Below are 23194 nucleotides of genomic sequence, written 5' to 3'. Positions count from 1 at the left end.
ACTGAGGGAAATAAATGCACCATGTCACTTGTAGCAATGAGTGTAAGGGGAAGATGTAATATGTGGTACACACATCCCCATAACAACACCCATGTAGTGCAGCTGTACAGTATAGTGTTGGTATTTAATGATTCAGAAACGTCAAGGGAAAGAAAAACTACAGAGTTAATATCATATAAGAACTTTACATTTCCCAGACCAACCACATGGTTTTACCAATCGTAACTGACTGTGAAATCATGAAAATTAACATTAAGCATGTGACAGAATGACAAATCTATGTAGTTCTCTATAGGATGCTGTTAAGGCCACAAATCATACTTGCTCTCTGACAGTCTTTGTCTCTCTGTGTCTCTCTCACTCACTCACTCACACACACAGACACACACAGACACACACAAACACACACACGCACACACACGCACACACACACGCACACACACACACACACACACACACAGCCAGTGCCTATTAGTGTTGATGAGCACATCAATCTCTTGCCTTACTTTGTAAACAATCTGCATTGAGCAGGTCCTGGCACTTCTCGTGACATTTAACGCCGCACTCCGAGCAGCGCATGCCCTGACGGGCGATGCCCCACAACAGTCCCTCACACTCATGGCAGTAGGTGGGTGCAGTCGCCGTCCACACCTCAAAGTTATGGGGTGTTGTGGATGAAATTGGGTAGATCAGAGCCTGGAGAGTCTTCTTGAAGACATGGAGTTTCTGAAAAGAAAGAGAAGGCGTTGTGGACATGTAATATTAACTCTGGTATAAAGACAATGATAAAAAGGATCTAGGGATGAGGTAAACCATATAGGTGCAGCTAATGTTGTAAGACTCATGGCAGTGCTGATCTCAACCTGCTGAGGGAACACTATGACCACCATAATAACACAAAGCTTGAGTTAAAGTTTACACAAAAACAGCCTATAGGCTATAGGATTGATCCACAATCAGAGCAGCATGATATTTATGATACAAATCTGCAGTCATTTTGATAATTATGTAGCTTTTGCAGCTATCATTCATCAGTGCAGCAGCATTTTTCATGCTTCTCTCTTCTTTTCCTGGATTTCATTATTCCTGGAGATAACATGTAGGGGGCTACGTTGATCCATTCCTGAATACCTTATCGTCAACAGAGAGAGTAAATCAGACTTACATCTAATTAAGCTTAGATTAACGGCATCCTTAGCCCAAAGGCTTTATTCCCATTGAGTGGTTTACTGACAAAAACTCCTCCAGAGAAAAATACTAAAGTCTACTAGGGGCCTGTCTCGGCTGATTGCTGCGTAAGAGACGGCCTCTTCAAATTGAACGCTTTACTGCCACAGCCCTTCCATCCGCAAGGACAGGAAAAAGAAGCGGGACTTGCCAATTCTTGGAGGCAGAATCAATGGATGCTGTAAATAAGGTTTTAAAAGTGAGCATTATCTAGATTGAGAGAGCGAGAGAGCAAGCGAGAAAGAAAGTGACAGAGAAAGAGAAGGAGATGTATGGCGGCTAAATAAATCTTCAAGAGGCACTTGCTCTCCTCTCCTCACCCCTTCCCCCGCCGCCCTTCTCCCGGCTGTCAGCTCCCAGTGTGTTGACAATGTGCTTTAACACCTGAACAGTAGCTCCGCACTTTACCGCTAAGACTTCAGCGCTGCCCACTCAGAAAGGCAGAGACACACAAACCTACACACACCCTTGCAGAGATGATTAAAAGGCAGCAGATGACAGGACAACGGGGCTATCTAACATTGTAAGAGTTTGCTGATGCAACTGAGAGGCAGCAGAACGCTGGAGGACCTTTAATAAAACACAGAAGGAGACAGAGAGATTTCTCTTTTAATCCGAGGACGATGAGATGAAGCAGATGTCGAAGATTTAGCCACAACTACATTAAGGTCATGACTGGAAGCCTTCTACTCACCAAACTTAATACTGAACTGTCTAATTCTGAGACAGCCTGCAGGAGATGAGTGAGTCACATTAAGAGTGTAACTAATTTCCGATTAGTTCTTTGACTGATGTATGAGTAAGTAAATGGTGATTTCATTGACACATCTATTTCTGTTCTATGAAAATTTCCCACCTTCCTTCTCTCTCCCTCTCTATTTCCACATTCTCAGTCCTGACACCATATGTCACACAGCTCAGCAGATTTAGGAAGAGTGCAGCATGTGTGAGTCTCATGTGTTACACTGCGAGGTAACCCTGGTGATTTTGTGCAAGACACTGCTCGAAGTGATTGACAGCTGCAGTTTCCGCCTGAGACCAACATGACAGCGAAGAATCTAATCTCTCCTCCTTTCCAGTTTCACCACCTCCTGTCATCTGACATCCTCCTCATCCTCAAAGTCTTTGTATTAACCAATAACGACTGTACATTTTCAGCCTAAACAACAAATCCATGTGTTTGGTCTTTTTTTTTTCACAACACGTGATGGAAGTATCACATTTAGACCATTTCCAGTATTTTTTTCTGTCCGGCAAAATTCAAAAATGACCTCAAACTAGAAAAGCGCTCAGTAGACATAAATATTTCTTGATCCGCCCACTGGTCCGGATCTGATACCACATCCTTTCACCAAGTATCGTGGGAATCCATCTAGATTTTGTGTAATCTTGCTTAAAAACAAAGCAACCAACAACCAGACTGTCAAGGGTGAAAACATAAAATCCCTGGTGTAGGTATTTGGATTGAAAGCACAGGCAAGCATTGAAAAACCAGTGATATATTTTGCTGCTGAGAACCAGTCTGATATGTTAAGTTACTTAAAGTATCACATGGGGCTTGCCGATATGGAAAACATTATAATTGAGAGGAAAATCAGTCAATATCTATAGCAGAGAATGACAAACACTTGATCAACAGCTAAATATTTTATAAATCTGAAGTAGATCATATATCCCCACTGTACTTACACATTGCATTAGCTTCATATCCATATAAATTGAACTTCTGATATAATGCTATTGATGGAAATTACATTGCAATAATTATTGACATTGTTTTATTGCCCAGTAGCAGCAACACATCACATTTTATTTCCAGACAGTCCTAGAACTGCGTCAGATCCTGGCTTTGTTCCTCCTCAGTACAAGTGAGACCCAGCTTCTGTCTCAGCAGGTAATGGCCCCAGTTGCTGTTGCCAGTCACAGTTAAAAGTCTGTGTTGCTCAGATCACATGCGGCTCTGAACACTGAGCGGACACACAGGCCGTTAGTCTGCCCACACATAATGTTCCTTTCTGCTCTAAAAAGCAGCTACATGGGAAACATGACGCAGAAGGAGAACACATCAGGCGGTCTATAGGTCGCCAATGACAGAGCAAGTCATTTTAATCATGTGTTTTAAGCTGAAACAGGTAAAAACCAACAGGAGGGTGCTGATGGAAGCGAAGGTGAAGACAGAAATTGGACAAAAAGAGGAAAAAAGAAGGACGCACTCTAAATAGATTCAAACATCCCTCCAAGGACCAGAGGGCGGATTGTTCAACATGGCTGCCTGATCAGGGACATCAGGGCCAGGGGGTCATGGTGACAAGTCACTCTCTGCTCTGATCTTCTCTGATTCAATGCTCATCTCCTTCCCTTTTCTCGCAGTCCTTTTCTTTATTCCTTTCTGCTCTCTTCGCCTGGATCCTCTGCACTCTACAACCGCATATGGTCGTTCACATTCACTCGCAGTCCTCACAGGGAAGCACTCTCCTGGACTTAATGCAGCAGATAAAACTCTGACATCTGCTCGTCCTACTTAACAAGACTACACAATCTGCATTTGTTCTGAACTCAGCTCCCCTCAGCCAACAATTATCAAACTCTTCCCTCTTTGTTCCTAATCAGAACACTGGACCTCTATCCCTTAAAGACCAAGCCTTACTTACCACTGTAGCCCAAGAATCTGCTCCCTTCATACACCAATCAACACAATGCATCTATCACATCATTTCCGCCTCATCGTGGACATGAGCTGTTCATCCCTAAAGCTCCTTTAATCAAATCCATGCTATTAGTAAGCAATCAAGACCCTCTCACTTTAGGGCAACTGGCCATGTGCACCATGAGCACCAAGTCAAGAGAAAGAACAAGCTAAGTGATGTGAAAATGTACACAAATAGGTGCGCACAAATTCAGGGCCATGTCTCTTGTATGTAATATTTGTGCATTGTTTACACAGAATTGTGTACGACTAAGCTATATTATATATATATTATATATATACTATATTATAAGTGTCTACTGGTTTGTCTAGCTGAAATCTTCTGTTTTTTTCCTTATCCTCCATTTTCCCTCTGGGAGTGAAGACTTGCGATCAATTAAAGCAGAGCAAGATTTAGAGGTCAACACTAAAGTGTCTCAGCATTGACAGGAGGAGGAGCAGTACTGGAGAACTGAACTCAACTAAGAGAGAAAGAAGTATGAAGTGAAGTTTCTTAAGTAAAAATGCACTCAGAAAAAGTAATTCAGATAAAATGGAATGAGTAAATGTTACTGCTTTAATTTTTTTTGTAAGTGACGATGAAAGGGGTAAAAAAAAAGAAAAGTGTTACGGTGGTAATGTATTCTCTGCTAGTTCCTTCTCAAAATATAACCAGACCCTCAGTCAGTGAATGCAGACTGTGTGTATCTATTTAAACCGTGAGCTGACTGAGCTGAGAGCAGCTCCTTTCTGAACACAGAGCTCTGCCAACAGCTAAGAAGCTGAAACCTCTTTCAGAAGGTGAATGTATTCATCCAAAAATTCATTTATCACATATTTTTGTTTCTCAATTCTCTGGGTTAAGCTCATCAAAATATTCCTTCTTGAAGAATCATTTTTATTTATTCATTTTTGTATTAACCTAAAATCCCTTCATTCCCAAAACAACTTGTAAGACAATACTCCATGCAGCGCAGGGTATTGAACACACTATGGATTTTGTTAAATGACAGAAAATCATTGGTAAAAATCATCACAGTAATGTGTATTATAGTTATTTTTACCTACATCAGCAACAGTGTAAAATAAAGCACATTTTGTAATATTATTTCACATTAAAAGTAACTCAAAGTAATAATTGTATTTAAAAGGGTTAAAAGTAAATTTGCAGTAAATTTATTTTTGGTCAAACTATTTGTAATAATTTCCTTTCATTTCCTGTTTCAGAGTCTGTTTTGTGTCTCAAACCAGTGACCATTATCATGGCTGACAGGCTGTTGTCTGGCAGAGTTTAGAAACGACACTAAAATCAGGTGAATTGTGTTGATCCATCTAATCCAGCTCTGTTTGAGTCAAAGGGGTTGTGGATAACTTTGGAAGCGGGCTATAGTCTGCCCACCCAATCAGAAGTTAGAAATGGTATTGGTCATTCATGTGCTAATTTATTGTTGCTATCGTCTGCACATTAGCTGGATTAAAAATTCGTAATTTTAGACGGGGTGTTTAAGACTTACCCCCGATCATTCCCACAGCGGTCCTGGATTGTCTAAAATGAATTTGATGGGCCTATCACTTCATTCCTGAACTGAGCCAAATGATCTGACAGAAGCATCACAGTAGAAACAATGACTAGCCGGCTACAGAGACCATTTTAATAAAGGATTATTATAGACAGAGAGACAGGCAGACAGACAGATGCGGTAACTCTGTGTACATCTAAAAAAATAAAGCCACTGACTAATGCAGTCCATCTCATTTTCATTTTGGAACCCTGCTTTCCCGGCAACGTGCTCCTGAGCCCTGGAGTACAATGGCCACAGAAAAAACAGAGCAGCAATAAAAATCCGTCTCAGCTCCAGCAACCTCTTCTCCAAACACCTCCCTAACATATAATGAGAACATTGGTCCTGCAGCCCATGTCCCTGAAGAACCCTCCATTATCCTGTAAGACTTGATAATAGCCAGTAGCTGATTTTCGTGCAAGCAATGCGAGGATGTTAGTACTCACCAGGTCCTCATTATTCAGGGTGGACCGGTTCACCAGAGCGAACGAGATGCCTGCCTTTCGAGCAGTGAGGGTCTGAGGGACAGAGAAGATGATGAAAAGGAATAAATTCACCCAGCCGTTTTACCTTTCTGCACTTTTATGCAATATTCATCGCAATGAATGTACACATATAGAAAACACATCTTTATAGAGTTAAATGGCTTGTGAACGGGTGATCAAAGTGCACAGAGAAAGTGAGCTTACCAAAGCCTGTGATTTCCAGGAGGCCGTGAACAGGGGAGGAAAGAATAAAGACATTGAATTAGCACAGGAGTGGGAGGGCGAATGTTAAAGGCACAAACAGCAGAGGAATTTGTGGTATTTATTTTCCATACTGAGAGCATAGGTGCCTCAACTGCCATGCAGGACTGCTTGATAGGGCATAGAGCTCTAGAAAGATTCAGCTATTCATCAAGAGAGGTTATACAGCCGTTGCATGATTCTTTATCCACTCATGCATTGGAGGTTGCTAAACTGCAGTCATGCTTGGCATTTATATTCACTTCTCTATTGGATGAAGCTTTGACCATATTTTCTGCTGTCTGCTCTGCACAGTAGTTTGACACAAACAGAAATACAAGACACACACACACACACACACACACACACACACACACACACACACACACTCATGTATGGGTGAAGCCAGCTGTACTGCACAACACAGACTCACACTCACCCACTTTGAAGAAAGAAAAAAAAACACACACACACACACACATCTGCCCACACATCCAATAACTTACTCAAACATCTGTAGTACACACCCACACAAACACAAACAGGTAACGCACAAGTACAGACGCACAGATACACAAAAGTAAATTAGCCATTATATAAAAACCCATTGAGTCTGGGTGACCAGAAATTGATCAACATGTATCCCATACTGGAGGAAGTTACGTGACAGAGGAATGCAGACATGGACAGCTGACAATATTGGATCAGTCTTTACCACGACCCTCTTGTCCGTACAGCCCAGCTATGGTAAAGATCCATGGAAGCCATGGGGAATGTAGGAGGAAACGTGACCTCTACATGAACTGTGGGTGTTGATGTAAGTTTATCAACATGCACCAGCACTGCTGAGGTTGCTGCGGGCAATACAATATGACCCTCTGTCCAGATATGATCTATTCAGCTACAATATAGCGGTCAGTGCCTTGGGAATTAATTTTCGACATCCTTTTTTTGTATTGGGTTTTTTTTCTTTGTTTTTCGCATCCCACCATTATATGGGGGAACCCTACTGTCCGTTCCAATCAAACGCTGTTGCTGCCCTGAAGCAATCGCACAGCAAATGTGGGACATTGACAAAGGAGAGGCATGAAAGGGGACCAATTTGTTTGCTGACTAGTGACTTCATCCCAAGTGTAAAAGGCTCGCTCAGTATCACTTTTACATGATTTAAAAGCCTCACACAGTTAAATCAGAAGTCAATGAAGTCTCTCGGATATATTTTTGGGTTGAGTTGTCAACATTTCAAGTTGCGAATTTTTTCGACACCTGCCGAGCAACGAGAAAAAAAGGGAGAAAAATGGCCAAGCATCGGCGAGGGTGAAATCTGACAACTCACTGAAAAATATCACCCATAGCTGTTATGGGTCTATGTAGGGATGGTAAATATACACGCAAAATCCAAATAAATTGAAAATTAAAAACGACATCCCATACTTACCAAGACATTGTTGGTTATTAATTTCATGAGAGATATGGACAAATACAGCATCAACTCATGTTGTTCACTGTGGTATAAACATTCATCAGCATCTATGTGTATGACATCAAGCTGCATTGTAAATTTGCATAAACGGCTATTTGCATTATTTCACAGTAAACTCTGAATCAACAGGTAGAGGTTTGTTTTTAAAGAGACTTGAATTAGCGAGTGGGATTATATTTCCGTTGTTTTGGCTGAAACACATAAAGATGAGAAACAAACAAACACAAGACAGACGGACTCTATGCAGAACATAATAGACAAACAGTTATATACAGACAGAAATACTAACTGGTCTCACAACAGCCTGCTTTCTATCAGAAAGACTAAACGCGTTGTACAGTGCTCAAGTGGGCTGCACTGTAACAGGCCTCTCTGTGGGATATGTTACAACACATTATGTCACAGTAAAAACAAATGGAGAAGCATCACTGTGATGCAATGCCTTAAACACTCTCTAGGGTAATTAATCAAGCCATAGCGTTATTGCTTAGGTTATATTTAACATTCCCACTAGGCAGTGCTCTACACTACATAACAAGGGACTTAAGTGGTTGCTTTTATCACCATATAAACTTCTTATTGGCTTGATTTGATCACAATTCAACTTTTTTTAATTCTATCTCATTTGCATATCAGGTCTACATATATGAGGTAAGTATCTGAAATCATCTCTATCATGTGCAGTGAACCAAACATGTCATAATTCAAAATGCCAAACTCAGACAAAGCATAGCAAAGCCCAAAGAATATTAGGGTCCTGAGGAAATTAAGATAAGAAACAAACACTGTCACTCTTCATCACATTATAGCAGGTTGCCAATTAAAACAATTGTCTGCAGCAGAGGTTCATACTCACTCTGTGTGGTTTAATTTGGGGTCACTGAGATAGAGTTGACATAAATCACACATAACCTTGTTGGGGCAGATGACTCACCAGGTCTCGGACAAGCGGCACTATCCTCTTGCGGCGTAAATCAGGCATGCTGTCAATACCATAAAGAATACTGCCAGCCCTGGAGAAGCAGACAGATTTAAGGTGTATTAATAACATAATAATGCCACACTGGGGGATACATTACTACGGCGAAAGAGTGGGGTCTTGATTTACACAGCTGGTAAACACAATGGATCATGGCTCCTACCTGACCTGTCCCACCCCTTCCTCTTGACTTCACATGCTGTTGACCATCTACACTGGAGCTCCTCGTACTCCCTCTCAACCTCTGTCGTTCCCACAGGCTCCCCCGTCATCCGTGTTATCTCAATTTGCACGGGTATTGCTGCAGACATGCTTTTACAGATACATACCTATTGGATTTATAGTACACACTATGAATGCAGAAGATAGTAATCTGCACGTTAGTCAAGGCTAAACAGCGGCTAAATCTATGCAAATCCATGCATCGGAAAAAGTTATTTTAAGATGATTCTCTCAGTCTTCGCAACACTTTTGGTTCTCTTGCGCTCTCCGTCTTCCCACTGCCATGTGCACAATCCCTCAGTGCCTTCCCACCAGTCCTTCTCCTTTCTTGTGAAGCTCTCGATGGCATCACCTAAACTGTCAATCAACGCCTCCCTAATGACCTCAACATGACATCCAAGCCCCAATGCCTCCGCACAGATAAAGCTGCTCAAGCTCTCCTGTCAGCCCTCTCAGTGACATCAGTGGTATGACCCTAAAGATACACAACATGACGAGCTGCACAGGCCCCCTGCTCTCGCTGCATTTATGCACAGTACACGCTGCAGGTGGCTGCATAGTCTTGTCATGAGCCTGGGTAAATATATGTATTAGCCATTCTTAACTCTCGTGACCTATGACAACAGCTGGGCTTCATCACTGATCCCAAATCCCCAATCACTTTCATAATTAACCATTCATAAACAATCGCATATGTGCAGCCAAGGGGATAAGTTCCTTTACAGATGTCATGGAGGCATCAGGCATTGTGTATATCAGCCTTCTCTCTGTGGTAGGACACAAAAACTAGGGAGCATCATATCCCTCATTGCGGCTGCACGTCAGACAATCAGTGTGTTTGCAACTTCTCTGCTCCATGTGCCGCAGCATGGGGGCACACAACAGCCGCTCAGATTTGTGTAATTGCAAACTGATCAGATCAGTGTGTGAGCCACCACTCACCCTCCAGTCTGCAAGCCGAGCACTTTGGGATCCAAAAGACTGCGAGGCTGTGGAGAGAAAGATCACTTAATGTAAGACAAGGAATACGATGTGAGTGCACACAACTAAACACAAAGCACTCAGAAGGACTTTTAAACAACAAAAATACAGTGCAACAAAATGTACTTAGGGAAAATACAGTACATTTGGAGGTCAACTCAGGATAAGATAAATGATAGGCGGGAAGAATTGCAGCACAGGGAGAAGGGAGGGAAGCACCACAGGCAAAAGACCAAATTATTCCACATCAATGTAATTTGTGGGCTCAAGACTGAGAGTTGTGCCGCTCTTGGTGCTTCAGGCCAGATTTGCCTATTGTGTAATGCTCCCTCCTCACTGGCCAAAATGTCCACTTTGAAACACAAATCATTTTCTGAAAAGAGACTGATAAAAGGACAACCAGCACAGAGTGACAGCAACACGACTCAAAGAACCCATGCTACATTCTCTTTTATAACTTACATCTATTTATCTACAGAGAAAGACACACACTCTCACAGTACAGGTGGGTACGACAAGAACGCACACAATCACACAACACAAAAAAAGAAAAAATACAAATGCACATGCAATGAAATCAAAAGTGACTGGGTGGTTGTACTGTAGATGATATCTGATAAACAATGACTTAAAACCTGAGAATCCAAAGCACTGGCGTCTGGAAGGAGAAAATGACAGGAGGGTGCAGAGTTAGAAAAGAGCAGCTCACCAAAAGACAAAGACATTATGGGCTCTCTGGACACTAATCTACTATTACTGCCTTTTGACAACAAATTATGCAGAAATGGAGACAGAGTCAACATGTGCCTCAGGGAGGAAGGCTATAAACACAGGGACACAGTACACACAGTAGAACCAGTAAGCTCTGTTATACAACAAAGGATGAAATATGAAGATCCTTCCTTAAACCAGTGCAGCACAAATTTAAAAAAAATGCCTCTGATAGATAACATTACCTATGTTAGCTATGGAGACACGGGACATTAGGTAAGTGTAAGCGCTTAGAATCATTTTGCCATTTTGGAGATGAACTGCGAAATGGCCAACCCTCTGCATAAGCAAGACTGCAGAGGTGCAATTACTGTGCTATTGACCCATGGGTGATAAATGACGACATAACCATGATCTAATGTGCTGCAAACAGAAAACAGCTGTTCACAAGAAAAAGATCAAATTGCTCATCTGATTAAACTGACATTGAAACACTGTTAACATGCAGTTGTTATAACACCAACAATGTGAATTATCATCTTCATTTTGTTCTCAGTTTACCTGAAAGTTGACAAAAAAAAATCACATAAAAATGAATTGATAATCATTAAATAGCAATAACTCTGGTGCTGCACATGTATTGAGAATGAAGCCCAGAGTATTTGGTGGATGCTATTACCCAGAGTGCTTTATACAGCCATTAGTGCTCACCACAAGCACACATCTTTTCATGATGAGTGGTCCTTGTGGAGGCACTGATATTTTAAAAACATTAAAAATGCATTCTAGTCAACATAAAAACAATTCGATTGTATATCTTTGTAAGTGCTATTCGAAGCCAACTGGATTCTTCAATATGTTTCGCCTCACATGTTAAAGGCCTCTTCAGTTCTTATTGCCTCTGACTCCACCAGTCAATGAAGAGGCCGTTTGAATGAGAGTTGAAATGTCATCAAGTAGGGCTGGACGATATGGCAAAAAATTCTATTAAAATATATATTTCAGTCAATACTGATAATTACCACAATAAATGATTATTTCTAAATTGAAGGGCTGATCTTTGCTCCTGAGTGAAGGCTTCTTTATGAGCAGAGAATGATAAACACTTAATATATAGGCAAAATATTTTACAAATCTGAGCTAGATCAATGTGTCATACTTCCTCACGGTGCTTTCATAATACATAACCAATGTACCGATATAAATTTAATTTGTTATATTGCTATCGACAAAATTTTGGTTTGCGATATTTATTGATATTGTTTTATTGCCAAGCCACTATCTTCAAAAATCTCGAGCAGGTCCTGTCGCTGCCTTTATAAACCACTTTACCATAAACCACATCAACCACACATATCACTGTGAAACTCCAGAGACAATTAGGTTGTATAAATTCTTTAAAATTTTTTGATTTATGTAAAGACACTACATGTGTATATCTGTGAAAATATATTAAAGTGTGTGAGGGGGCACCAAAAGCTCCACACACACACACACTGAGACACAGCACTCAGCGAGGAGCTGAGCTCAGAGTGGGTACCATGGACAGCGATCAGCTAAGCTACTTTCAGCACGGCTTTACAGATAGAGCCATCTCCTCCACTAGCAAGCCCACACAGATAGACTACAGGGTACGGATATAAACCTCATTCCACACCTGCCTTATACGTGTAGCACAAAAATATAATCGATAGGTAGAAAACCTCTGCGAGTGCGTGCAGGCAAAAGTATCAAGGTAGCAACAGCAGCAGTAAATCCTGAACTTCTGTGTCGACACACATGGTCACACTGTGCATAGATCAGAGCTCACTGAAGCAGAAAAGCCTGCACGTGGCTGATAGTACAACCACGACTGACCCCTCCTCCGACACACACAGCCATATTTTAACACATTCACATTCGCAGTGCACTGAGGTGCAGACCGGGGGTTTGAATATAAGTCGATCAAAATTAGAAAATATTTCCCCCTAATATCTATTATGTTTTTACTGCAGACATTTGGCCCGACCTACTCTAAGAGTACACGGCAGAGAGCACCAGACGACAACTGAGCAGTAACGGTGAAATAGACTAGGTCAAAATGACCAGCAGTTTGTGCAGAGGTGAGATGTGATCTGTCACACTAGTCCACAGTGGGACAGATCACAAACTTCTGGCCACCACAAATGTGAATGTAATATGCAAACCTTTTTAAGGACATACAGTATTTTATTTCTGTCCAGGGATCGAGATAGACTGCATCTGCTCTGGTAAGCATCATCAACTAAAGAGATTTTATAGGTATAATCATTAGTTTATTCATCATTTAGCAAAGACGCAGTTTGCAATAGAAATGTTTACAAATTCTGTAAACAGCCTCTCCAATATTCACAGATAACTTTTCTGTTCAAAATCTATTCCTTTCTAAAAAATATATATATATTTAGATTTTGGGAGAGTTTATATTTACCTCAGGTCAGTTAAAATTATTTGTTGGAATGTTCCGGTGTGGTGGTAAAAAGTCTGGAGGCCAGTTTCTATCCCTGCTGACTGACAAACAGCACTTTAGCTCAATATTCATGACATGTAATATATTTATCAAAGTTTGCCTTAGGTGAGGTGAATAAACACGGATGAAAAAATGTCTCGTGTGGGTGGTATGGAAGACTGACCTCACCAGATGAACCTGGTTTCGGGTTAATGTGGTTTTACTGTTTAAAAAAGCCCATATTTCCATTTAGTGTCAGGAGAGGAATTTGAGTTTATGGTTGCTATAAAACTGCCATTCAAAGATTTCTTCTACAGACTGAACAACAAAAAACATTGATTTAACTCCTGGCCTCAAACAAGTCACATATTTGTATTTGACTAAACGTGACAAAAATACTACTTATATATTAATATTAATATTAATATTATTAATAACTATTCATAGTCTTGGCTGGTGTTTCTTAATCGCAGATCTAGATTAATTAACAATGCACAATCTATTAGTTGACTGTGTAACTAATTAATCTGTAATCATTTACTTATCCATGATATTTTTTACATTCTATGGTTGAAAAATAGAGATGTAAGTAATTTCAAATCACTTTCCAATAACTTCACAACTAAGACACATGGTATTGTTCACAGTGGCTCATTGTGATGGTTTCCTGATTCACACAGATAGGACAGGGTCATCACTGATGTGATTAAAATGTCTACCATGAATCATCTCTATTCATCAGCCCTAACCCTAACCCCCCATATCCTCAGTTACAGTCTTTAGTGTAAAGTCAATTATATAAAACGAGAGTGATTAAAGTTGCAGAGAGTGTAAAGAGCACGGAGGAGGAACCCTCACCTTGTATCAAACTCTGCAACTGTTCTTCAATTCAAACTGACACGTAAGAACAATTTTACTTTGTCAGGTAACTCTAAAACTAACAGTTTCAGCCTCCTAGCAATTAGCTCCTAGCTCACTCACCACAAAACCTGCCTGCAGGATGTTGTCTCTGTCAGAAAGCTGTCGAAAGAAAGCTGCCTGTTTGACAAAAACTTTAAACTGACATGTTTCTCCTGACAGCCGCCATGATGCTCGTCAGTGATAACACAAACATCTGCGTGGGTTACCTGACAGGCAAACACCCGGAGGAGGGGACCACCCTGAGGAACACGTTGGTCTATTGTGTTGTATTCTTCTACCAAAGTAACAACGAATTGCTTGTCATGGAATCGAATTTCTGTTTGGCTTTTTGTATTAATGATTATCAACCATAAGGCTCCCAGTCCTGCAGTAAAGCTCAGCTCTTCACTGACATCAACGCAACAGCTAGCCTAGCTAAGTACAGGTGAGTCCCCTCCTCAGTCACACACTATGAGCGAAGGAATGCCAAGATGACTTATGGAGGCTGCTATGAACACACTACAAATACAACCTTTGTGTTATAGGACTGGGTGCCCCCCCTCTTTGGCAGAGGCTAATCACTGGCTGCAGAAAACTAGCATGCCTCGGCCTAGCAACACCACTGGACCCCCCACCTTACTTTGAGTAAGTCCAGACAACAACAAGCACATCTAAAACCTTTGATAAAGTCTGTATCGTAGCCGTATGGTATTTCTTTAAATGTTATCGGTCACCTATTCATTACTGATACTGGTTATCACACTAACTAGCTCTGCCTTTATTTGTAGTTTTCAGTGGTGTAATTCAGCATCATTTGAGACTGATAAATAACTAATGTGCTGTTTGACAAGTCTTATGAACAACTGGACATTATTGTCTATAATGTGTCCACGTACTTATTTGTCTATTTATTTGTTTATTTGATCTGCTGAATTTTCATATCTAACCCATTTATAGTTGTTATTTATTCATAATTCCAGGGGGTAATCAGTGCTTGCACCTATTTTACAGATATTGAAAACATTTTCTAGAACTACTGGATACTTTGTTATTGGTGTGATGTTTAGTCGCTCACAGCAAGAAGCTTCCTGGTTCAAATCCCTGTTCAGCCTGGGATCTTTCTGTGTGGAGGTTGCATGTTCTTCTATGTGTCCGTGTGGGTTTTGTCCAGGTACTCTGGCTTCCTCCCCCAGTCCAAAGACATACAGATTGGGGTTAGGTTAATCAGATAGACCATATGTGTGAATATGAGTGGGAATTGTTGCTTGTCACTGTTTGTTGGCCCTGCGATGCTGGCAATCTGTCCAGTGTGTACACCGCCTCTTGCCCAAGTCAGCTGGGACTGGCTCCAGCTCCCCCTATGACCCTCAAAGAACACTGGCATAGATAATGGATGGATGGATATATTAGCCAATTACAACTTGCATCTTTAATACTCTCACTGGGACAAAACAAATCATGACAGAATAAGTCTGTAGTGAGAGGTTGAAGCCCACCAGGCTTGGACTTAATGAAATGTGGTAGCTCAGAATGAGATATGAATGTCCCAAATGCCTGTGCCTACCAGTCTGTTCACTGATGAACAGATGAATGATTATACCAAAGGATCAGGCCATTTCCTTCTATAGAAATGCATCAACTACAGTAGTAATGTTAGAACTCACTGTTCTCCTTCAGTCCTATTTTATTTGACAATGACAAATTTTGTCATTTGGCAGGCAGGTTTATTTTGTTCAATTCTGTTCTATTCAATTCTATTTCTGTTTTATGCCCTGCAGGCATGAAACCTGCAGGCTTGCCCCGTAGGCATGAAACTGCATTGGGTTAAAACTCACTTCTATTGTCATTCAGATGAGATATGAATTGTACAGATAAAGTCAAAACTGTGGCTTTGATCTGAATTATTAAGAATGTGTCCTACTGCAAGTTTAGGGAGAAATTACAAGTTTAAGATAGAACGATTTAGCAACACTTTAATCAAGGGGCCCTCTTCAGGCCTTGTGTCAACATCAGTCTCATGTGATCTGACCACAGCTCTAAGTACCTCAGTTCACACCTGCCATTAGAATTCATCTCCACACTTGACTCCTGTGACCCCTTGGGACCCAATGTGATTGGATCTCACTTCCCTGCTCTATATGTAAATAAACAAGGACATGATTTCTGTTTTTAAAGACCAAATTATGTTGTTTTTAGCTATTCCGAAAGGGACTAATGTAAGTATATGTGTGTGTGTGTGTGTGTGTGTGTGTGTGTGTGTGTGTGTGTGTGTGTGTGTGTGTGTGTGTGTGTGTGTTTAAAGAGTGGCTGACCTGAACAATGTGGCGCAAGCAGCTGTGCAAAACATTTACTTTAAAATGAAATAAAATAAACAATATGTGGAAGTCAAAGTTTCTGGAGTTAGCCACAATTAAATACTCAGGGAAACACCAAGTGTAAAAATACTTTGTCCTTCAATGTGGGCCATGATTAATTTGCGTACTTAGAGCTGACCACTTGTGATTGGATCACCTGAGATTGATGTCAATGCTATGTCTGAACAGGGCCAAAGTACGAGTGCACTTTTTATGTGTTCAATCTGAAACCTGGCGCTTCAGTTAACTATACCATAGCTCCTCTGGGTTGTGAGCATAAACTGTGGAGAAAAGGATTTCCCTGTTCACAACAATCAGATGAAAACAACTGTATTGAATCAGTCAGTGCTTTGAATTGGATAATTTCACTTGAAACAATAAAGATCTTTCATTCCCTGCATTTGCATTTCCATATCCACACTTTCTCTGGAAATGTTGCACTAGGCATAAAGAGGATCTACCTCCTTTGCCTCCCCAGGAGAAAACAGCAAACTTCACTAGCAGCAGACCTCTATAAATATTCCAAGCAAGGCTGACCTGGTTACAGAATGCCCTTGGGAGTGTGAATTAGCATCTGAATACAGACGCTGCTGTAGCCAGTTGAAGAAAGGCCTGGCAAAAGTGGCAGCACTGCTGAGACTCCCTTCACAGCTACCACCAAGACCAGCCAGCATGCTCAAGAGCACGAGAAGGGGTAGCACACATCAGCTACAAAGACACAAAGCTATGTAGTTGATTGTGGTCACAAAATTCAGAGTTCTTGACAGACGTTTTAAACACACATTAGCTGTTACTCCGACCTCACATTTCTTCCCCTTGCCCCTTTCAACAAGAATAACTGATGTTTCCCCTCTGCTTTTCTTCTCATGTATTTAGACAAATGAAAATATTTCAATTATGTTGTATTGTTTGTGTGGGGCTATGCTAATAATTAGAGAGCAATGTGTACTTTATAGTAGTTTATATCTTGGCTACTAGCATCTCATATTACCATTATATTGTTGGTCTCTTTCAGGCTAGTAAGCCTGGTCAGTTACAACCGTTTATCTGGATAAAGCTCCCATAATTTAAGAGTTTAATTTAATAACAGTCCTGAGTTTATTCTCTGCAGGATGTTTGTGCTTGTGGCCACTGAAAAAGTTTGTGCACACATCTGTCACACTGCCTTACAATATTCAGGTGTAGCCTGTATTCCCTGAACTGCAGGGCCTACTTCACCATGAGCATCGCAGTCGTAGCTACGTATGTAGGTCAAGAGCTTTTTCATTTTAAGTAAGAGTGGAAATTCCCTAGTCTCTTTTTTTCATTCCAGTTGAAAGACTACTTCCCCCTCAATGAATCAATTCAACAATTTGAACAGCCATGCTGATTTTTTAATCACATCCATGTAAGTAAGACTTCTCCCATCAATTATACAGTATTTTGATTTGGGAAATTACTGCAGCAAAATACAATTATGATTCAAAAATTTAAGTGAGAGTACTGGCCCAATATGCTGCTATATTTAGAGAAAAATGATTTCAAATGTCTAGAACATTCTGGGTAGTTGTCAATATGAACAGGTCATCACATTGGGTTTTGCTGTCGGCCACCACAATGATACCCAAGATTAGACAATAATCATGTTTTAATTCATTGCAAAAAACTGATGATACTTTTGAAGTACAGTCCCATTTTTTTAAGGTGTGTTAAATTTTCAAACAATGCCAGAAAACGTTTTTGATGGTCTTATCCTTTGAGCCAGTCTACTACAGAAAATCTAATGCTGTACCATGGCAATAAAAAAACAATGTCAATACCACACTGCTATCCACCCTCGGAGAAAGTCCCATCTTCAGTTTTCAATTCAAAGAGTCTCAAAGTGAATCAAAGTGTGAGTATATACTCTCATTGAGACTTCCACCAACAAAACAAGGCTTCTGTTGGATGAATAAAAAAGAACAGACCATACCTATTGTGTATTTATGTGTGGTTTTCAAACACGGTTAATATCCCTTGTATGTTGAAGGGTCAAGTGAAGTACCTGGCTGATAATGTTCTAGTTCCAAATAATTTTGTAAAGTAATGTTAAGTATTCACAACCAAAGATATATTTGTCTTTGCCTTGATGAGCAGTTAATATTGTATGTATGCCACAGAAAAACACAGATATGATCTGTCATGTAAGTAACAATGTAAAGCTTAATATTTCAGAAAGATATCAAAGTGACACCATGACAAATAAAAAGGAGTAAAGAGTCATACCCCCTGCCAGGATCTGCTGCTCCAGTTCAGCCATCTGCTTTCTGTAGGCCCTGAGTGCTGCTTCCTTGAATGTGGGTCGAAGACGCTTCTTGGGTGGGGCCTCTGCAGGCTTCTCGTCGGCAACATTTTTGTTTTCATCCTCCCTTTGTTGCTCCACTTTTTCAGACACCTCAGTGGCCTCCTCAATTATTTCATCTACCTCCGCTAACTCTGCTTCATCACCCTCATCCATCTCCTCTGTCACATCATTGTCCTCAGTCTCATCCGGTTCTTCTACATCAACATACTCCACCATTGCGTCATATTCAGCAGTGTCCTCAGTGAATGGTGTTTCATAATCCTCACTGTACTCTTCATTATACTGCTCGTCCAAATTGCAATCATAGTCCAGAACACATGCCTCTTTACCTTCCTCAAAGTCCTCTGTAGCTTCAAAATCTTGTGATGCCTCAAAATCCTGACAGGCATTGTCTTGAGATTCCTCAATGTCTTCAAACACATCATTGTCCTGAGAGGTCTCATACTCCTCTGTTGGTTCTTCTGTCTCATCTGTCTCATTTGCATTATTTCTGTTCTCCAAGTTTGCTAGTACCTGCTCCATCACCTCAACATAGTGAGTCTCATTGTCTACTGGTTGTTCACCAGCTTTAGGTTCTTCACCTTTTTTCTCATCCTCTGCCTGTTTGCATAAAACAGGCTCAGTGCAGGCATCTGAGTCTACTGTGGAGCTGTTTGCATTGGAGGTGGACAGGGTGCGGAAACGTCCCATAAATGATGAAGAGGGGTTGGTGGGCTCCTCTGGAGGAGGAGGGGTAGTCTGAGCACCTGACTTCCAAACAACTTCCAGAGCTGACTTGGCCCTCTGCAGTGTAGAGCCAAAGCCAAAACCAAAGGATTTCTCACTAAGATCTATGCTGAGCCTACTGCTCCAAGACTTTGGAACCTCCTCAACCTTCTCAGTTCTAATCTCACTCTGGCTGCGGTACATACTTGAAGTCTTATTCTGGGTCTGGTGAAAGCTATGATTTACATCCAATTCAGGGAATTTTTCTCTAGGAAGTGTTTGGGAATTTACCCTGGGGGCATCTTTAGAGGCTATGTTGGATGTCACTTTAGGGGCTTCTGTTGGGGCTGCTTTAGGGGTGTCTTTTGGGGGAACATTATAACTCTCTTTCGGGGCTACTTTAGGGGCTTCTTTAGATGGAATTTTAGAAACCTCTTTTGTGGGTACTTTACCATTCTCCTTAGATGCGACTTTTGGCATCTCTTTTGGTGCCTCTTTTGTGGGTAGTTTTGCAGCTTCTTTGGTAACCTCTTTAGCAGCAGCTGTCAGACCTTCTTTAGATGCAACTTGTGGGAACTCTTTAGCAATGACTTTAGGGGAATCTTTTGGGGAATCTTTTGGGGAATCTTTAGGGGAATCTTTAGGGGATTCTTTAGGGGTTGAAATAGGACTCTCAATTGGGGTTATTTTAGGGCTCTCTTTGGGGGACTCTTTAGGACTTGCTTTAGGAGTCATTATGGGGCTATCTTTTGGGGCCACCTTTGGAGCTACTTTTGCAACCTCACCAGAAGCTACCTTAGATGTCACTTTAGATAATTCTTTAACAGTGGGCTTTATGGCATCTTTAGGTGTCTGTTTAGAACTGTCTTTAGGGGGAGCTTGAGAGGATTCTTTAGCTAAGGATTTCTGAATCTCTTTAGGTAACTCTTTAGGAGCTTGAGAGGATTCTTTAGCTAAGGATTTCTTAATCTCTTTAGGTAACTCTTTAGGTGCTGCTTTAGAGGTCACTTTAGGCAAAGCCTTTGCAGTTACCTTGTTACAACTCTCCTTTGGCAATATTTTGGTGCTTTCTTCTTTAGTAGCCAATTTAGTTTGTTTATGTGTCACTTTAGCAGCAGCTTTAGGGGCATCTTTAGATAATACTTTTGTGGTTTCTTTTGTCATCGCCTTACATCCTTCTTTAGACTGGCGAGCAGATGTCTTGATGACAGACTCCCGCTCTGTCATGTGAGGAATGATGTGTGTGGTTATTGGTGGAAGAGAAGGTTCTCTGTCAAACATCATGAATTCTTCATCTCCTTCAAATTGCAAATCAACCTCCTGACATTTAGTGATGTTCTCTGGAAAACCAGGGATGGTTGATGGGTCAAAGGGACTACTGACCTCTATCGAGGCTTCCAAGCCAGAGTCTGCACCTTGTTCCAGATGATGCCAGTCTTTCCACGGTGATAGATCACCTTGCAGAGAAAGCTGGGAGCCACTATAGTGGCTTCTGTCCCCAGACATGCAGACAAGGCCATTGCTCACCCCACTGTCAATAGTTTCAGTTGTCTCAACCTCATTGTGTTCATAGGTTGGATTTTCCTGGCTGAGTGGGACACTAGGGCCAGCATACCAGGAGGAAGACATGTCTTCTTGTTTTCTCTGCCACAGTTCCTGATCTGAGGAGGACAGCAAGGAGCAGCCATTGGCCCGTGTAAAGTACTGGCTCTCTGAAAAGTCTTCTGAGTAAGACTGGCAAAGTTTTGAGCAGTCAGACTCAGAGCGGCTGAGTTTAGGGGTGGAATAGTCACTCTGAGAAAGCCAGCCAGGGGTCAGATCAGAGTAATAAGCCTTGGCATGCTTGTCTGGGTCATAGTAAGTGTCATCAGCATAATTAACTGCTCCTGAGAAGCCTGCTTCTTCTCCTGACCTGCTATGGTCATGGGATCGCCTCTTCTCTGATTTACTCTTGTGAACAGGCTTTGAAATCACCATTGCATATTTATTTCTGCTTAATTCCTCCAATTCTTTATCACTGTCCATTGAGTCCCAATCATCACTCTCTTTATCCTTTCCAGAGACCTTTAGATCCATGCTCTCGTAGGTTTGTGAGGAGGGCAATGCTTTGTCTTTTCTCTCCTTTCCATCATGAGTTAAGCTATCAGTAGAGACTGTAATGCCTGTTCCTTTAAGTTTGTAGCATTTTTTCAAGACTATATCCCTATCTTGTGTTGTCGCAAAAATTACAATAATAGGGCGGGGTTTTGCATTTGAACATTCTCTCTGTTGTCCTAGCCTATGAGCAAGTTCAATTTTTATTGTTTTGTGGGCATCAATGAAACCCATTTTGTCTTTTAGTAATTTATATATCAGACTCTCTGTTTTCTCATGCCTTTCTTCTGGAACATTGATAAACCGCAAGGTTGAATTATTGGCCTGGTGGCTAATTTGTTTAATGTAGTCATGGATATCACGTGTCTCTCTTCTAGACTGGACAAATCCCGAGCGAAGCTGCTCAATCTCACTCTGAACGACTTCCACACTACTGGAAATCTCATCAATTGAGCTTTTAAGAGAATTGACATGGACACGCAGCTCAGACAGTTCTGTCTCTATCTGGCTGATTCCTTGAAGCTCCTTAAAAATCATCTCCATGACATCCTGGGTTTGACTGATGCAACCTGTGGAGGAGGAGCCAGGCTCCAGGGTTGAACTCTTTTGCTGCCGTCCAGCACGGTCCAAAGACTTGCTCCGGATGCCCAGGGTTTTCCTCCAATTGCTCACCTCGGAGTCTGATGAGACACATTCCTGACTCTTTTTCCATTTTCTTAACTTGCGTAGAGCACCCAGCCTAAGTGTGTGTAGACTGGAGCGTTCCACTCTTTCCCCCTCAGAACTTCCATCAGAGGGAGCCAAACTGATGAGGCTCTTCCTATTTCGTCTTACTGGCATTGTGTGGGATTTATGCTCATCCAGTCTCCGGACAGGTTTTGTCTCACTCAAAGAGTCAGAGTAACTACTATCAATCGAGAGAACCTCAGGAAAGATGCTTTCATTATTATTCAAAAAAGGAGAGCTTTTTGGGAGTCCATTTGCTATAGCTACACGATAACTGAAAGTGGGTGACAAGGATGAGCAGTCGTTCTTTCCGTCGTCGTCTTCAAGCGATATGTTACGTGCAGAAGAGCATTTGGAAATCTTTTTCACTGTCGTCTTCAGTGTAGTAGAAAGAGTTAGATTGTGTGCTTGCAAATCAGCGGCCGATTTAGGCTCTTTATTTTCGCTTCTCTCTTTCTTCTTTATTGGGTTTGCCAATTTCTTTGTAAACATTCCTTTGCAAATCTTTTCAATGTAGGATGATATGTTCTTGATTAGGGCAGAAACCATGGATGACTATCCGGTGGACTGTTTTTTATCATCTAGTGAAAGGAGAAGATGGCTGAGAATACTGTGGTACTGAGCCAAGCAAAATCAACCTGTGATTTTCCGTGAGTAGCTCACAATCGCTAAAACTGCAGTCCACGTAGAGAATCAGCAATAGTCTTGAATCCAGTCGCCTTCCTCCAGAAACGAAACATCTCTCTGAAAGACAAAAGAATATTTAATTTACATTTTGTACAGATTCTCAGTTCACACTAATTGCAAACAGGAAATACTTTATTGGTATATGCTTTGAGTTAAATCCTTAAAAGGCACTCAATGATTGCTCTCACTGAGTCATCTCCAAACTTAATGCAAAAGAAACAGATGGTTCACATGAAGAAAATACAGTTCTTCATTTGAACATTCAAACAAAGGACAGCTTTTTTCTGTTTTATTATTTAATGATATGTATTATTAACACAGTTAGCTGCGTGCATGGCTTTATAGCAAACCCCACAGAGCAT

At 41.1% G+C, this 23194-nt stretch overlaps 1 protein-coding gene across 5 annotated transcripts in view; it reads right to left on the bottom strand.

The window, feature by feature from the left end:
* Window positions 1-22886, bottom strand: part of LOC117756388 (protein unc-13 homolog C-like) — a 103348-nt gene extending 80462 nt beyond the window's left edge. For 2 of the 5 annotated variants that reach the window (XM_034576875.1, XM_034576892.1), the window contains exons 1-7: window positions 18542-22886; window positions 10501-10523; window positions 9827-9873; window positions 8618-8696; window positions 6165-6170; window positions 5922-5993; window positions 507-726 (exon numbers count right to left, since the gene is read on the bottom strand). In XM_034576875.1, coding sequence (XP_034432766.1) covers window positions 507-726; window positions 5922-5993; window positions 6165-6170; window positions 8618-8696; window positions 9827-9873; window positions 10501-10523; window positions 18542-22694 — 4600 coding nt within the window. In that variant the 5' untranslated portion in view covers window positions 22695-22886. The remainder of the gene's footprint in view (window positions 1-506; window positions 727-5921; window positions 5994-6164; window positions 6171-8617; window positions 8697-9826; window positions 9874-10500; window positions 10524-18541) is intronic. The other 3 variants (XM_034576899.1, XM_034576884.1, XM_034576907.1) reach the window with 3 other exon arrangements.
* Between the last annotated feature and the right edge of the window lie 308 nt (window positions 22887-23194).

The sequence above is a fragment of the Hippoglossus hippoglossus genome, chromosome 3 (genome assembly GCF_009819705.1).
Source record: "Hippoglossus hippoglossus isolate fHipHip1 chromosome 3, fHipHip1.pri, whole genome shotgun sequence".
Classification (NCBI taxonomy): domain Eukaryota; kingdom Metazoa; phylum Chordata; class Actinopteri; order Pleuronectiformes; family Pleuronectidae; genus Hippoglossus; species Hippoglossus hippoglossus.
This window is presented reverse-complemented; position numbering and strand designations above follow the sequence as displayed.